Raw genomic sequence first — 18,472 nt, 5'->3', positions numbered from 1 at the left:
TAACTGATTGTTAGCTAGTTGGTGCATTAACATATAAATCTCACAGCTTTGCTGCTCTTTTAAAGGAAACTAAAACCAAACACACACACAAATGGATAAGATATATACAGTGGTACCTCAGGGTTAAGTACTTAATTTGTTCTGGAGGTCCGTTCTTAACCTGAAACTGTTCTTAACCTGAAGCACCACTTTAGCTAATGGGGCCTCCTGCTGCTGCCTTGCCGCTGGAGCACGATTTCTGTTCTCATCCTGAAGCAAAGTTCTTAACCTGAAGCACTATTTCTGGGTTAGCGGAGTCTGTAACCTGAAGCGTATGTAACCTGAGGTACCACTGTATAAACATACATTTTATTTATTATTTTTATTTATTAGATTTGCACACCGCCCTTCATCCATAGATCACAGGGCTGTTCAGAACATAAAAATACAAAATGAGAACTCAAAATACAAAATGAAACAAAAAAATAAACAAACCACTACAAACACATTTAAAAGGCCATGCCATGTTTATCAGCCAAAAGCCTGGTCATTTTCACCTGGTGCCTAAAATTATGTAATGAAGGTACTAGGCAAGCCTCCTTGGGGAGAGCATTCCACAAACGGGGAGCTACCGCAGAAAAGGCCAGTTCTTGTGTTGCCGCCTTCTGGACCTCTTGTGAAGAAGGGCCTCAGATGATGATTGCATGGTCCAAGTTGGTTCATATGAGGAGAGGCAGTCCTTGAGATGTTACAGTCCTTAGCCATTTAAGGTTTTATAGCTCAAAACCAGCTCTTTGAATTGGGCCTGGAAACCAACTGGCAGTCAGTGAAGTTGGGCTAGGATTAATGTGAAATGCTCAAACCATCTAGCCCCCAAAAGCAGCCTGTCCACTGAATTCTGCACCAACTGAAGTTTCCAAACTGTCTTCAGAGGCAGCTCTACATATAACACATTGCAGTAATTTAACCCAGAGTTTACCAGAATACAGATGACAGAAGTTAGGCTACACCCATGTCCCTGTCCAAATAGGGACACAGCTGGGCCACCAGCTGAAATGGATGAAAGACACTGCAGCACTGAGGCCACCAAATCCTCAAGTGACAGCAAAGGATACAGAAGTACTCTTACGTACCCGCTCCTTCTGAGTGAGGGTAAGCCCATCAAGAGCACACAACCATCCATCCACCCAGCCTACTTTATAAGCAGATACACTGACTCTGAATTAGATGCTGCTATTGCAGACTAATCTCAAACTTGTGTGGTTGACAAGCCTAGTTGAAAAGGGAAGGTGTAAAGTGCAGGGCATTTATGTTAGCCAGGATGACCGTTTTCCCATCAGCTTTTGTTAAGGGCAGATAGTTAAACATCCCTAGAAATGTTAGACATTGCAGATGTTATCTGAATGTGCCGGACACATGTGACAGACAAATTCTTTTCTACTGCCCACCGTACAGCCAGCTAAGTAAACACGTGTTAACCCCCTTTTAGGGGGATAGTTTAACATCTTTGCGGGACGTGGTGGCGCTGTGGTCTAACCAACAGAGCCTAGGGCTTGCCGATCAGAAGGTCGGTGGTTCGAATTTCCGCGACAGGGTGAGCTTGGTCCTTGCTCCTGCCAACCTAGCAGTTCAAAAGCACGTCAAAGTGCAAGTAGATAAATAGGTACCACTCTGGCAGGAAGGTAAACGGTGTTTCTGTGTGCTGATCTGGTTCGCCAGAAGCGACTTAGTCAAGCTGGCCACATGACCCGGAAGCTGTCTGCAGACAAACGCCAGCTCCCTCGGCCAGTAAAGTGAGATGAGCGCCACAACCCCAGAGTCGTCCGCGACTGGACTTAACAGTCAGGGGTCCCTTGACCTTTACCTTTAACATCATGGCACAATGAAAATATCAGATTCTACCTGTCTGACATTACCCCAGAGGTAGCTGCAAGGGTGGCTGAGTTCCTGTCAATAGTATCTCTTACAGTGGTGAATGGCACGGTTTAGCGGGAAGACACTCCAATGAAAATTTCTGTTACTGTACTATATATCTTATATGCCTGTTTCTTTGTATATGTTTTAAACTTTTTGTATATGGATGTTTTAAGATGGTCTATATCTGTAATGCCTAATAAAGGTTTGGTGAAAGAAAGATAAGGGAAGGTATGCAAGTGACAAGGCAGAATGGAAAGTTCTTTGTGGTCCTGGGGAAACCACCCAGGTAGTTAAATCAATAACCTTCTGTTTAATATTGCTGTTTATTTTCTCTATCTGAAATGCCAATTGCCAAACATATTATAGAAATATTCTGATTGATAACTATCACAGGTTTTTGTGTCAGATCCGCAGAGGTGTTTTGTTTTCTAAATAAGTATTCGGTAGGTTGCCATTCAACTGTTTTCTGAGCAACTATTCTCCACAAATTATTTAAATGCTCTTTATTTTAAAAGCTGCCTTGACAAGTACACCATAACAATTCACCTCACCCTTGACCTGCAGTGTGTACATCATCTTGTCAACATATAAACAAACACATGATGGGTCATATTTTAACAGATTTTGTAAATATCAGGATCCAATTTATCAAGTGGTTCACCAAAGTGACAGCTGTGGCAGCTGCTGAATAATAGCTGCACAGTTCATTCACACTGTTATTTCAATGGAAATATAGTAATAAAAAGAACAATTTACTACTGCTCTAAAAAAGGCATTGCATTTTTTTATTCTGATACTGGTACTGAAGGTCAACTATTACTAGCCAAATATGTATTTACACACAACATTAACAAGGAACTTAATTCTAGGTAGAAACCTTGGACTCAAACTGATCAATTAATTCCCCCCCCCCAATCCAAATGTGATGTTACATAAAGGAATCTGTAGGTACAGAAATACAAGATCCACCCCTCAAATTTCTTCAAGCTGATTTGTTACTATTTGGGTTGCACTGGTAGAGTTTTGGAGAATTTGCTTTTGAACATTTTAATATTATTGATTTTAATACACATCTATTTTGCCATATTGACATGGATCCCAGAATTCCTCTCCCTATTAAAAACAGTTATGTATTTAATATAGAACCTATATTATTTCCATGTAACACAACTTAAATATGTTCTAAAGGGTACATATGTGTTATCCATAGAGACTGATCCCAAAATCATGGACCTTTATCACTTAACCTAAGGAGTAATCCCTTTAGCAGATAGCTGCAGAACTATCTTATCTTTCCTCTAGGCCATTAAGAGAGTTACACACATTTAAATTTACAACTCTACCATTATTTATATACTATTCCCTGTTTTAAAGTTTGCTGAGATTAGAATGTTATTTATATATAACGAGACATGGAGTGGTGGAATGTTATATATTATTGCATCAACTAGTCTTTAAAATAATGTGATAAAATGAAATCAAATTACATGTTCTTTACCATAAGGAGGCAATTAGAGCAGGATAGAATTCTTAAGTGGATAAATAAATAAATAAATTCTAGTTAATTTAAGCATTTTATCCAAATTGTTAGATACATGCTGTGAATTCTATTACAGAGCTACAAATACCTGAAGATTGGATAAGAAAGATCTGCCCAGACTTGTTTATAAAATAATTTTTGCTATACTCTAACTGATTCCACATTCTGAAATATTTCACATTTTTCATTTAAATCGTGATCAAAAGTGAGCTTTCAGTTATCAAAAGCGATAGTGACATTCCAATGCGTTAACTGTTCTTAAAGCATGATCAACAAAAAACAGTCAACAACAAACTTCAAGAAATGTAATCAAGTCATTTTTTATTATGATTACTACTCTACAGTAAAGCCCTTCATAAAACTGTAAGCTCCTTCTCAGTAAAATACAATTAGGATACTGGGAAACTGACACAGTTAAGTCAAAACAAAACTGAAGCCAAAACAGGCTTCCAAGTCTTGTCTTCCTTTCTCAGTGCTCTGCCAAGTAAACCACAAGTGAGACATTATTCAGATTTGTACATAATACAGTGAGTTGTTCACATATCAAAATATGTTGCCTCTGTTTTGAAGGAACTAAGAATAAAATAGTATTTTTCCTAATTAGCTGCTGTAAATTACTAGTATCAAATGCAACATAAGTGTGTGGATGGGCATGTTATCTTTTGAATAAAGTCTTAGAAAATTACAAAAAAAAATTTAACAGGCAACACTACATTTACGTGTGCCAGGTACTTGGAAATGGGGAACACCTGGTCAACCAAGTCCTTCTGTTCCTCTGGTTCGCAAGAGCCGGAGGTGTGGCAGAGATGGCACAATTGATGAATGTGCTCTTGCATAGCTGATGGGCCACCTAGCTCAGTATGGCTGACTGATGGGCAGATTTTAGGCAGGCATCTCTCTCAGCCCGATTTGGACATGCCAGGGATTGAACCTGGAGTCTTCTGCATGCAAAGTAGATGTTCTACCACTGAGCCATGGCCCTTCCCCACTTAACAGCACAAGCATATACATGCCTACTCAGAAGTAAGACCCAGTGAATTCAATGGTGCTTACTCACAGGGAAGTGGGTACAGAATGGCAGCCTATGCAGACCTTGCATAGTTTTTGGTTTTATTGTTCCCCAATATATGCACAGTTCAATGCAATGCACTTCTGCTTTTCAGTGGTAATATAAAGCTCTGTGAGAATCTGAATTAATATCTAAATCTTAAGAACTGCACAATGTATGTAAGTTACTATGAAGAGCCTAGCAGAAGTCAATGGAAATAGCTAAAGGCTCAGCACAAGGAAAGGGGCACTGGTTCTATATAAGATCAGGCCATATCCATATACTATTTATATCTTTCATGTGCAGCGGAGAAAGATAATCCCATTGATCAGAAGCTGGTACTGCCATTGATTGTTTTAAACAGTGTGGTTACTAGGACTTTGGGAATCAATTTCTTGACACAGTATCCAATTTCCAGCATTCATTAATCATATGGATTTATCAAATTTAAATGGCAACTTGACCATATGTGGGTGAGTTCAGGCATATGTGCACACGGGTCACTGCCATCTATTGGACAAAATACAAAACTGTGTTGCGTATCGGATAACCATGAATTCTCTTATGGTTATTGAACAAGTCAATCACCTGCTGTATACTAAAACTCCCACTGACTTTGGTAGATCTGCCATGCAGCAAATGTAATTCCACCTGGCCTGGTGCCATAATTAGTCTTATAGCCATACCTGCATGGCTGAAGAAGAAGCAGACACTTTTATGACTGCATGTGCAAATGTTAAAGACTTCAACTATTCCTAGTACCACTCAAACTACTAAAAATTGCAACCCAATTTACAGCTACAACAGTAGAATTAACATAATAATGGGGGCATCATTGCTTGCTTTAAAAGCAATGGTAGGAAAATAAAGAGGTACAAAATGGAAAACAAAAATTAAAAGAGGATCATTAAAATTCCAACAGGGGTGTACCCCCAGGTCTGTACTACGTTATTTGAAGCAAATCTCATTGGTTTCAACTGAACTGTTCCCAAGTTTCAGGAAATGGAAATAGAAAGACTGAAGAACAGGGGAGGGGGGAACTCTATATTGGTGAGCAATGTGTTTGGGAGGTGCATTATGTATGCCAATAAATCCCAGTTAAAAAAAAGTTCTACCCCTAAACTTTGTGTTAAAAGAAGATCAATTTTAATGGCAGGAACAATCTATGCTCAAATATACTCAACGAACTGCAACATGAAATCTCTATCCCAAACGTAATTATCTCCACGTTCTGCAAATGATTCATATGAAGAGGAGTAGGACAAACTTTAGGATAGCTCCTTTGGTCACAACAGCTTCTCCATTCACTCTAATGGAGGAAGAATGTGCACATGGAATTGCTCTTAGACTGAACAAGGTACATGAAAGCCACAGAAGCATATATACTACAGGACCATATATTCAGAAAAACACACAATATCTCTGGATCAGGTTTGGACAATACATTTAAGACTGGAAAGCACGAAAGCAATAGTGTCAACCCTTATCTGATAACAGAACTTAAGTTACTCAATTTCTATCTGATATGACAGTATATATCTTTTTGTGACACTCATGTGGGTAGCACTTACAGAAAGAGAGTCATGGGTAAAAAAGCACACACAGAGAGTTATGATGCTTCCAGAAGCTGAAGCTTCACAGCCTGATTCTAAACACCAGAGTCAGAGACTTCTGTGCATGACCTCCCTAAATAATGTAAACCTGGATTTGTTTCTCCATTAACATCTGATGGGGTTATTCCATGTGAACACAGAAGCTTCGCCTGTATGAAATATTCAGGACTGAGACAACCAAGTGGAACTTCTTTGATCAGAAGTTATGTACTCAGATCAGAATTGCCTCTTTCATATGTTATTTCTGTTTTCAAAAAAAAGAAGCTGAAATACAAATTAATATTCTTTATTGTGCAGTAATTTTTAATTACCATTTACACATAGCTGGAGCATTTTATATGCATTTCCATCTTTTAAAAAAAATCACTTTAGAGGGCCCAATATCTTAGCAAACATTCTAAGTGGCTAATTAAATATCATCTGCTATTCTGAACCTGGTTTGTTGGAGATGAACACAAGATGTGGCCAAGATATAAAACAACCTTCCTGTTATGAAAACTTTTCAACATTATCAAAACCATGTTTAGAGAATTAGCTCTCATCCATCATTCTTTAAAATACAAATTTGATAATACCTGCATGAGTCATTCTTCTGAAGGTGACATAATTCAAATTGAATTAACTGCTAAAATGATGAACTTTTTAAAAAATTGAGGCCTTATGTTATGTGCTGTCATGACACTGGTTAAAGATTTCATCAGCATCAGGGAGAGAAGGGGGATGTTTAAAAGTAAAATTTGGACAAAATAACGTGTTTCCTTTGAAGCACACTATTTGCATCCACAAACTTTAGTGAAACATTTTTTGCAATATATTTAAGCCGCCTTAGATACAGTGTTTTCAAGAGCAATGCATTAAGCAATGTGAAACTTGTAAAAAGATAAAGAGAGTACTAAAGCTCAATGCTCTACCAATTTCACCAGCAAGTCACAGATTTTGAAAATTAAGCACATGAGAAGTGTCAAAAAAACAAGCTAAGGTGGCTCAAGCAGTGCAGAAAAATTCATCTCCATATCCTGAAAGGATCTCTCTCTAGATCAAGAGTGGGGAACCTGTGACCCTTCTGATGTTGACTGACTACAACTCCCATCAGCCACAGCTAAGCAGGGCCAATGGTCCAGCACAATGGGAGTCAGGAGTTCAGGAACATCTCAAGGGATTAGGGGACCTCCTCAAGACACGGGTCTGCCTCGGTGGCCCCCTGAAGCCACTGCCAGAAATTCTATGGCCTGTTGGCCCTCACACTTTGCTTCTGGACAGAGTCTTCCCAATAGATCCCTCTAACGGGGTACCTTGGGATCGTACCTGTTTGAGTTAGGGGTGATGAACCATTTCATCCTGTCCTGTTATTAGTTTGGGTGCAGCTGTCCTTTATAGCCAGGCCCTCTAGCCACTTGATTAGCCAGTTTGCAACAAAGCAGATAGTGGGCTACCCCACCCTCCCTTGTGGCCAGCTGGGGGGATTCCCCAAATGCTGGTCACGTGATGGGAAGGTCTTTTGCTCTGTGGAGCCAAGGGACTGCCACAACGGGCCACAACTGCCGCTCACCTGGAGACTGGGTAAGCGCCCATTCCAGATTGTAGCATCATCCTGTACAAGAATGTTGCTTAAACCATAGCTGCAACAGTAGTCCATATCATGACCATAAGGTGATTGGAGTCTGGCTCATATTCATTTACTGCCTGCCACATGTGTCTGAAAATAATTTTTTTTTTTTTTTCAGAAAAAGCCTGACTTTATGTTTGATATTTTAAAACTGTTTCCCCCCGAAAATATTATTATGCACACATCTGATTTTTCATATTTGAAGGAAAATTGTGGTTTTGTGGTTAATGCCTATGTAGTTAGAATATTTATTTTACTGGTTCTGAAATAGGGAACTTAACTCAAGAACATATTCACTTTGTGACATAACATCCTTATTATGTCTTCTCGGGGAAAATTGACTGAGATCAAGTTACCATACAGTATATCTATTGGTTAATTAGAACTTTAGGAAGAAACAAATAAAACACTTTATTGACTTTTATATCTTTAATCAAATAAATATTTACTACTGCAATTTACAAAAATTATTTACCTCTCAATAACTGGCTGCAAAGAGAATATTCAGTACAGATGGTATCGAATGTCTAAGACTGTAAGCAAGCAAATTAAGGGTGAAAGAAAAAAAGCTTTCTAGCTATCTTGACTAGTCTATAAATAGCATGTGAGCCTTCTTTAAAGATGTGTGATCTCTTACATTAAGAGACTTATTTCAGTGCATGATTGACCTTGAGATGGAGAGAAGTGCAATAGTAGAGAGGCATCCTATTTTAGTGAACAATGAATATAGATATTCAAGTACATGCCTCTTGTCAATGATCATTGTTGGAATCTGCCTATGCCACACTGGGACAATCAATTTTGTAAATGGTTGCAATAATCAAGGAAATTGCCTAATTTATAAATCCTTGCATACAGCATTTTAATGGATTCTTACATTTTAATGCTGATGCCATCAAAGCTAAATGAATTGTTGTCCAAGCTGTCATTGCACAAAATGATAAAAACATTCAGTCTTGTTAGTTACTACATCTCATGGATATTCAAACCCTCAGAATGTAATCACTCATTAGTGACTTTCATGATAGTCTTCCATTACAGAATAGCAGGATGAAGAGTCACAGTTTCCTTCCAAATGAAGCTTAGACCAAATCAGTGAATCAAATTACAGGCTTTGAGTGTATCACTTAATAGATGAAAATTATTAAGCTTTACTGATGCAAGATAAAAACCATCATATATTTTCTCTGGCAGCGCTGTATCTGTTTTCCTTCACCCTTCTTCAGCCATGTACTAAATTAGGAGGAGAAGAAAAAGTGGAAGGAGTACAGGGAGGAAATATAACAGCCAAGCTATGAACTGTTTCCCCATCACAAACAGGTGATGGTGCTATTATAAAAGCTCAGTGCAGTAAACAGGGTTTCTAGATAAAAATACAAAAATCTAAGAGGCACCGTGGAGCTACACTATGGCATTTGTCCTACGGATCTGATATATTCTGGCACCCACATTTTATGTTCTGCAAAGCTGCAATACCATGGAATGAGAAAATTTCCCTTGAAATAAGAGAAATACTTTAATGTAGGTTGCAGCTGGTGGTACCCTTTGTGTTGCCAATATGTAAATCTGCTATGGAACTCTCACTACATATTTAGACATGGTTATACGTAGATTGCTATTCTCAGTTAAATCTTAAGCAATTGATTTCAGCCAATGGTGGGCTGTCAGTACTTTACTTACTGCTCAATCTCACTAACCTGACATTTATGGTGTACTGATTGGCCTCTGTCAGTGGTGGTGGTTGTAAATTCACTTTGAAAAGCTTTGTGTTAACAGCCTTCAACCAGGCTCTGAGAAGGGTATGAGCAGGCAGGCTGACAATTGCTCGACCTTCTGCCCCTATTACAGTGAGTAAATCAGGCTTTGAGCTATTAAGCTGGAGCCTGAGGCCTACACAAAAAGGATTGACATGACTAAAGGTCAACCTCTGTCACACATGTGTAACAATTTGGATAATGGAATTCTGTAACTTATCGGGGGGATGGGAGGTGGCATTGGCTTAGAAGCAAAGCAAATATTGGACTATATTTCTGTGTGTGCACACGTGTGTGTGCGTAAGTTGTTCTTCAAGAGCATATGCATTCAAATTCACCACGCAAGAAATATCTGCAGGCCATAAAATCCCACGATGTAAAAGTGGATAACAAATGATCAAGGAAACTCTCTGAAATGTTTCCAGCATGGCAGGTTTTATATGGCATTTCAGCACAATAATCAGGTTTTTATCAGCATATCGCATCAATATCATACTGACATCAGATGTGCACTCTATTTTAGGCATTAATACATCTTATTAAAGTGCTGCCTTTAGTCTTTCAGATGAAATCAAAATAATTCAATGAGGTATTTGGGTGTGGGGGGATAATTCTAAGCTTTTGAAGCCAGGTTTTATTCAGTATAAAGACTCATATTTATGAGCAATAATATTTTACAGAACAACATTGTTTCAAGACCTTAAAAGAGATATGCCAAAAAGAGAATCGTATATAAATGAGAGCAGTCATGGGCTGCTGAAATACTGATAATAATTTTGGGATGACAGTTGACCTATACAGTGGTACCTCAGGTTACAGACTCCACTAACCCAGAAATAGTACCTCGGGTTAAGAACTTTGCTTCAAGATGAGAACAGAAATCGTGCGGCGGCAGCGGGAGGCCCCATTAGCTAAAGTGGTACCTCAGGATAAGAACAGTTTCAGGTTAAGAATGGACCTCCAGAATGAATTAAGTTCTTAACCCGATGTACCACTGTATAATATACAGAATTGTATATTAGCATTGCAGTACCCATATAAGTAAAACATGCTTGTTCGAAAATGGGATTTCAATGAAGAAATAAATTATTTATTTTGGAAATAGATTTTAGGGGGGGGCTCAATCTTGCTTCTGTTTACATGACTGATGCAAGATCACCCATTTGTTAGAATGAAAACTGAAAGCGCTCCACAGTTGTATTATATATTTCAAATGTTAAAAGAGTGCAAGTAGATGTCTGATAGAGATGAAACTGAAATAAAAATAAAGTGAATATAAATTAGTACTGTCTCTTTCAGATACAGAGGCAGTGCATTATCTCTGAAAATAACTTTACTTATTTCAAATAAAATACCTTATATTTTAAATCACATTAATATCCGATTAAAACACAAATATAAATTTATGTATCAATGTTTTCTTTTTCATTTAAATTCAACATTAAGCTTAATTAAATAGAATTCTCTTATACACACATTTTATCCAAACAAAGGTGGTCCATATGTTGCAGCAAACTGGACTGGACCCTGCACATGGAGTACTGAGCATATGGCTGGTGCAGTAAACTTTCTCAAAGCTGATCTCTGGTAACAGGAGTGGGGCGGTCCATTCCTCTGAAATGAGTGACCATTGTTGGTACAGTTGACAGTGTCAAGCATCTTTTAAGTAACTGGGTGTGTGCAGATGTATGCACAAAGTAATGTGCTGTTCATGGATACATGTATATTTCTGGACTAGAACCAGAAATATGGTTAACTCAAACTGCATGCTAACAACAAACAAACATACACAAACAAGTGAAGCAGGCAATCCTTTACAGGCTTACTTGGGAACTGCAAGTCCCATTCAACACATTGGCTTGCAGTCTAGCTTTCCCTACACAAATTGAACCGTTTACTTAGATGGAGCAGGACCTTCCCTCTCCCCTCTGCAGTCCCTTGTGCCCCAAAACAACTGCTCCTTGGTGATACAGATCAATGAAAAATGATGTGGAATGTGGGACGCAGGACTGACAATGGAGGGTTGTTGGTAAAAATCACATCCTCCTTTACATGAACCAAGCAGCAACTTAGGATCCAAGCCAGTAAGAGTTACTTCTGAGTAAACATGCATAAAACTGCACTATTAATAAGATAGGGTTCATTTAGTAGCAGATAAGCAAGAGAACTACAATACTCATCGTAGCTAGTCAACAGAATTCCAACAATCCCTAAAATGGTTGTGGAGCAAACCGCGTTACAGAAATTTACTTCTACACTTACTTTCCTGCAGAGATGTTGAACGGGAAATGGTACTTTAGCTGAAATCCTATATGCATTTTCTTGGGAATAAACCCCACTGAATTCTGTGAGACTTACTTCTGAGTAGACAGTGTTAAGATTATAGATTAGACCAAATTTGCATCCCAGCTCTAACTAATTTCCCAACAAGTTAGAGAACAGAAATGTTTCTAGCAGAATCAGTTTTACAATCTACATAAAAGTCCAAAATACTCAGACATTTTTTTAAAAAATGTAATAAAAGAGGAGTCTCGTGTAAGACTATATTTTCCCACTATATTAGGCATAAAGTATAGCTCTTTTACTCTCCATATTGAAAACTGTAATGATAACATTACTAAGGTTTATTTTCAGGGCAAAAATATTTGAATTTCATGAACATGACATATTTGAAACAGAGCTGACAAGCAGTCTAGAATTCTAGATGATGGATTGCTGAGAAACATAATTTTCATCTTAATAAAGCTATGGTTTGCACATAATTTTATCCCCTTGTGCTTTCCTGCATCAAAAACCTAGACTTAAATGTAGCTTAGGGAATCCTGAGGCAAATCTATCAGTACAACTGGAACTTGCTCCTTACTAGGGGAGAAAAGGTAAAGATTGTAGCTCTTTTTTGTATCCATGAGAAATGTACCCTCAAATTTCCCATAAGCAGATTCCAAATGTCTCGTGTAAATGGACCCTTGGCCATTTTAATTACAGTACAGTCAAATGTGTAGGCTCCCTAGGATTTAAATGTCTATTTATGACCCCTGCCCTCAGCTGATCAACTGCTTTCACTCATTAAGTGAGCGATGCACCCAGATCAAAATAAGGCAACTTCTCTTAATATTCACATGTATAGACTGTGGATGTAAAAGCTGCTCAGCCATGAAGCTCACTGGGTGACCCTGGGACTGTCATAAGTCTTTCAGCCTGACCCACCACATAGGGTTGTTGTGAGGATAAAATGGGGAGAAAGAGAAAGGTAGGATATTAATGTAATATATAAAAAATAAAATATGTATATATTTTAAGTGTAGTGGAGCTAATGAGAGCACAAATTTGTGTTCATGCTACTACTGATGTGCTTAAAATGTTATCTGTGTCTCTTCCCCCCCCCCCCATAGTTGTTGGATAGGACTTTAATAGTATTTAAGTGCCTTTGAAATTGAAAAGATTTGTTAGTTGTGAAAACTAGCTTCACGGATTTCAGCAGGAATTAAGCACAACTAATTGTCTCAGGAATAATGAGAGCTCCCTCTGAATCTTAGATTCCAAGTGCCAGGTTAAGATCTTAAACACAATTCCATTGATTTAATTTCCATTTGGTTGGACCCAGAGACAGACAAGTGGAACTCTACTCACACAGCAGAGCTTTCCTGGCTGCCCCACCCACCTCCTGAGTTAAGGGACACTTTGGAATTACATTTAATGGGATGCATGGGAATGAAGTGCAACTAGGAAACTGGGATAATTCAGTGAAGCTGCCTTACACAAGCGGAGGTGTACTTTCACGTAAGTCAAGCTATCTGTGGATCCAAGCTATAAAATCTGAGACAGCCATGTAAAGGCATCTTTACTTTTTTTAGGTGACTAAACATACTATATAATCTTTTTAAAGAACATATCGGAAAATAAACTCTTCCAACATTCCAAATTATTGCTGCTGTTGTTATAATTACTAAAACTACTACTACTATAACAAGTTTCCTGGGAGCTGTACAAAGACTAAATATAACGTAGATCTTGACTGCAAACTTGCAATCTAATAAAGTGCCACACACTACAAGATATTCTTAAATATCTCACAGAGAGGGAAAGCGTTAACTAATTTCTGATGCACAAAGACTTAGGTGAACAATTTATGACCATAAAAATTAAGAGTCAATAGAATCTTATGCTTCCATAGATCTGTCAATGGAACTTCAGCAAACATTTCCCTCTCTGTGCTCTAAACAGTTACAATTCCCTACCTCAATGCTTGGGGGGGGGGGGGGCAAATTGCCATCCACAGCTTTCCAGACCTTTATTTTACTAAAATCTTAAAGTCTGAAAAACTTCAATAACAAGAACATTCAAGCCTTTAAAATGTCTGCATTATATTCCAATGGAATTTAAAGTGTGGCCTCTATGCATTCCTTAAGTCTAGTCTTATTACAATTTGATGTTAAACAGAAAGTGGAAACCTTACGCAACTAGATTAATTTTTCTCCTGGGAATAAAGACACATTAATAACTGAGATAATCTTTTCATATATGTTGGAAGCGAGTGCAGTTTCACTTCTTTATTAGAAAACACATTAAGAGAAAATTATCTCATTCTCATCAATAAGCCCCGATTTCTTTTTTAAAAGGGTTACTTTCTTTGCAACAAGGTTAGGAAAGAATTGTTTTCATTAACTCGGAATGAACAAACTCTAGAAATATTATTGAATTCGGATGGAATCAATTTATGTCTTAGAAAGAACAGTGTTTACTTGCTAAACCCAGCAATATTTTTTTGCTTTAAATAAATCAGTGTTTATTGTATTTTCATAACACACAAGCAAATTCTGCATTGGTTAAAAAAATGGCCAAAGGAAAAATTAAAGGAGTCACAAGTAAAATGATTCATATTTTTGGCTTTCAAAAGAGATGATCTTTTCTGTAAGCTATAAAAAGGACTTGGCTGATTGATAAAGAACTGTATAATTTCCCAATGAACACCCATAGGTGTCAGGCCATGTCGTGAGGTAATGGAATGGTGTTTAATTTACTTCAAACTGCTATACATTGAACTGTATGGATTACATACAAAGCAAACACTGAATGTGTGGCAGGAGCTCTAACACAAGCATGCCAAAAAATATGTCCAAAGTGTCCAACTATACATCAAATGCAATAATCCAGATGTTTGCCAAAGCAAAGCAAATAAAAGAGCACCACATCTGGACTGGTGTTTAATTGTCTTTGCAATGGTCCTTCAATGTTTTTTATTCATGCTGGAAACTACTATGGGACCATTCAGAATCAGCATTTTCAGAGTGCATAAACAGCACTATGATTAGGAAGATGGATGCGCATTTAGTGCACCAATTATGTTGAACATCCTCATTCTGAGAATCTTAACGGATTTTGCTACAGAGCGGTTTGTATAGCGTAAATACAACTGGGCTGCCATTTTCTCCCCTCTGGTCTCTTCTACATGTACTGTATTGCAATAATGACCCTCATTTTTAAAATACAGCCTTTGACCTATTCTGTCCCTTCATATACTCTAGAATTTCACTCCTACCATTTGCCTCCAAACCACTGCCACAAACTCAGACTGTTTCCCCTGTATTTTCTCAAAATCCTCTTTAGACCCACTTCCATAATCTGCACTGCACTGAAACTATATTCATCCTGCTTGACTACCTTCCGCTGTTTCTATCCTGGTTAACTCCCTTTATACCTTGGTGTCCACGATTCTGTTCTCATTGACTGCTTTTCCAACATCACTCATTCAGTATTTCAACCCTGGGCACCTTTTCCCTCTGCTTTCCTCTTCTCTGTTGTGGGGCTTCAGGGACCTATTATTGGCTCTTTACTATTCTCTCTACACACAAAAATCTTGTGTTTTATGCTGATGGTATCTAGTTCCATTTCTCTGACTGAGAACATTCTCTTTCCATCCAATACATCAACTGCCTGCCTAATATTTCTTGCATTGGCATCTCAAACTTAGTACATTTAAGAACAAACTCTTCATTTTTCTTCCCAATTCTTCCTCTCTTCCCCTGCTCTCTACATTCATTGGCCCTCTTCAAAATCCATCTTGTAAATCAGGCACAAAGCTTTGAATTTATCTTTGATTGTCTCCTCTTCTTTGCTACGTACAGTCCATTTTGAAGTCATGTGATTCTTTCTATCATTGTGAAAATACAGCTGTTCCTCTTATACCTCCTCCCCCTTGGTAAACTGCCTGGCCTTTAGTACTGCAATTGTCTCTCTAATTTTGTTGTCACACCTCAGCCTACTCAGTTTTAAAAATTCAACTCTTTTAATTCAGATCATGAGACTCCTCTTTTAATTGTTACAATGGCTTCCTATTTGGTTCCCTATTTGCTTCTGTACTTATCACTTCGTAAGATGTGACATGTGTGAAGACAAATCAGGAGTGTTCCCTGTGCATAGGTCTTTTCCCCTACACCAGTGGATCCCAACCTTTTTTTGGCCATGCTCCACCTAAGCATCTCTAAAATCCTGATCCACCCCTCCCCCCGTGACATATAATTCTTATTACTCAAAAAGTGAACTCCTATTCACGTGGAGGAAGCCTAAAAGGCTTAACTGTTAATAACTCGTTCCCAAATTGCCCCCTTAAAAATCAAATTGCCCCCCCGGGGGGGGGAGGTACCCCACGTGGGGAACCATGGCCCAACACTTTCTGTCACTTAGTGAGCACCTAAGATAACTGAGTAGCTTTCAGATCAGCAACAGCAGAAGTGGGGAACTCGGTTTAGATGGCTCACCAGATCCTTCCTCACTCCTTGTGGGTCAACTTAACAGGTGGGCAGATCACTGACCTGTCAATCAACAGATGGGATAATAACATCAAGTGTTTGACACCAGTGAAAGTTCATAGGCAGTGGCTGTAACAGCCGATCAGCTGATCAATGGTTACAGCAACTTTCTTTGAAGACATGCTTTCTGCACCAGTCAACTGATTAGGGTACTAGGTGTGTGCTTTCCAAGAGGCTCTTTAAACCACGGTTCTCCATTTCAAAAGTAATGGGGGATCTGTAGTTTTATGTTGGTTTACTCATCAGGATAAAAACATGGTTTAAGATCTTGTGCTGCTTAATAAACCAACATTAATACACAGTTATCTGTTTGGAATGAAGCAGGAAACTGTGGTTTTAAAAGCCCAGGAATCCAACACCATAATGAGCATATTAGAGAGGTGGGGAAGAAAGAGTTGGCCTGATTCGCAGCTTTATAGTTTACAAAGCTAGAAATGTTACATTTTTAAAAGGCCCTGTAAAACCCTTTGTTATTTAAAACAGGATTATAAACTAAGCTGACTTTTCTTTCATCGAACAACAGAGGATTAGTACCTGCTTTGGCAGCTAATACAGAAGCTAATAGAAAAAATGCTCTCTTTTTCACTTTTTGAATTAGCTGCAGATGGTTCACACTATGTCAGAAGTAAAAAGCAGCCCAATAACAAAATAATTTGCAAAACTCTTCAAAAATTATGACTTTTAAGATTTAAGGGATTGTTATCCCTATAACTGTATTTGCTTTGGAGTCCTACTAATTTCAGCTAAACTTACTTCCAGTTGTTCTGCAGAACTAAAAACAATATTATTGTACATCTTTCTCAACATCTGTAAGAATCTGTATTATTAAAAATATATATACTGGAAGTTGCAGCTTCTTGCTACTAATAACATATCCAAACAGAAAAGATGTGAGGAACATTTATATGCCTGCATTGCTATATATACAGCATATATTTTCAAATCTATAGCGGGAGCTTTTGATAGTGGAAAAAAAGCTCTTTTGAAAATCTCATGAAACAAATATTGAATGCATTATCAGACATTAAAAAACAAAATGCTTTGAACTGTGACTTACTTCCCAGAGGTGTTGGGTGTTCCTGGTGGCTCCTGCTTGCACCTTTTCTGGCAGAAGGAGAACTCCCTGGAAAGGCCCGATCCAGGTGCCCTGCTGAATCCTTTGAGCAGCACAGATGCCATAGGCCAAACCAGGCACAGTGCTGGTGCACAGACACACTTCCCGGGGCAGATCCCGAAGCCACTCAGGAATCTCAGGTGGAGGGGCGGCGGCAGCTGCACTACTAGTGCCCACCAGACGGCGTAAAGAGTGCAAAGGGCCATGCATGGGGCACTCTCCATTACGATTATCTGCACACATGTCACATCCTATAGAGCAAAGACAAAAAACGAAAAGGAATTAGTTTGTCACAGCTAGGCTACTTTCATCAGATCTCATGGCTGAGATATGTGGATTAATCCACCATTTTTTAAAATAGGAACATATAAACATACTCTTGTTGTATGCTCATCTTTCATATCTCAACCATCGTTATAATACATATATGCATAAGCAGCATCATGTTCCCAAGGTAAACCTATTTGGGACATTAGAAGGTGTACAGAAGGTTCATTCAAGTGAAGCCTGAACACATTCACATGCATTCATAGGCTTTTAAAGCTATTATTTTTAAGAGTTGGCTTAGGTTCACATTCTGGCCACTTTAAGGTACTTTTCTGTTCTGTTCAGTTGCTCACAATGACCAAGACTTCAATATACACAGGGCCAGCCCTGCCATTAGGCAAAAGGATGAGTCAGGCCATGGATACTGAGTTGAAGCAACCTCTGGCCCCCTCCAGCAGTTGTTCCTCCTGATCTTCCCTCCCACTGCTATTCTCATACTTGTGGACTGGTGGCTCTCTGGTGATGGCAGTATTTTGTGCTACTTTTTACTACAACTGTTTAAAGCACCCTTTTTTACTTTGCTTCATCACTGCTTCCATATCTAACATACATATTCTATTTCCCTTTATCTGCATAAACTGCATTATCCTGAAGTCACTGGACTGTCCTTCAGCTTGGCAATTTCTAGCTACGTTTTCTAGAGATGACTTCGATGACATAAGCACTGCGTTTTTTATAGGCTATGTATTCATCCATTTATGTTTGAAACTTTATTTTTATCCTTTTTAAAAAAATAAATGAATTATCAGTTAAAATTAGTTTAAA

At 38.3% G+C, this 18,472-nt stretch overlaps 1 protein-coding gene across 15 annotated transcripts in view; it reads right to left on the bottom strand.

Annotated features, from left to right (window-relative positions):
- PRDM6 (PR/SET domain 6) overlaps positions 1 to 18,472 on the bottom strand; it is a 130,022-nt gene that overhangs the window by 58,411 nt on the left and 53,139 nt on the right. For all 15 annotated transcript variants that reach the window (XM_080972685.1, XM_080972687.1, XM_080972688.1 and 12 more), the window contains one exon: positions 17,324 to 17,631. In XM_080972685.1, the coding sequence (XP_080828811.1) occupies positions 17,324 to 17,631 (308 nt within the window). The remainder of the gene's footprint in view (positions 1 to 17,323; positions 17,632 to 18,472) is intronic.

This window comes from Podarcis pityusensis, assembly GCF_964106645.2.
Source record: "Podarcis pityusensis genome assembly, chromosome: 11".
Taxonomy (NCBI): domain Eukaryota; kingdom Metazoa; phylum Chordata; class Lepidosauria; order Squamata; family Lacertidae; genus Podarcis; species Podarcis pityusensis.
Note: the sequence above shows the minus strand (reverse complement) of the source record. Positions and strands in the feature narration are given on the sequence as shown.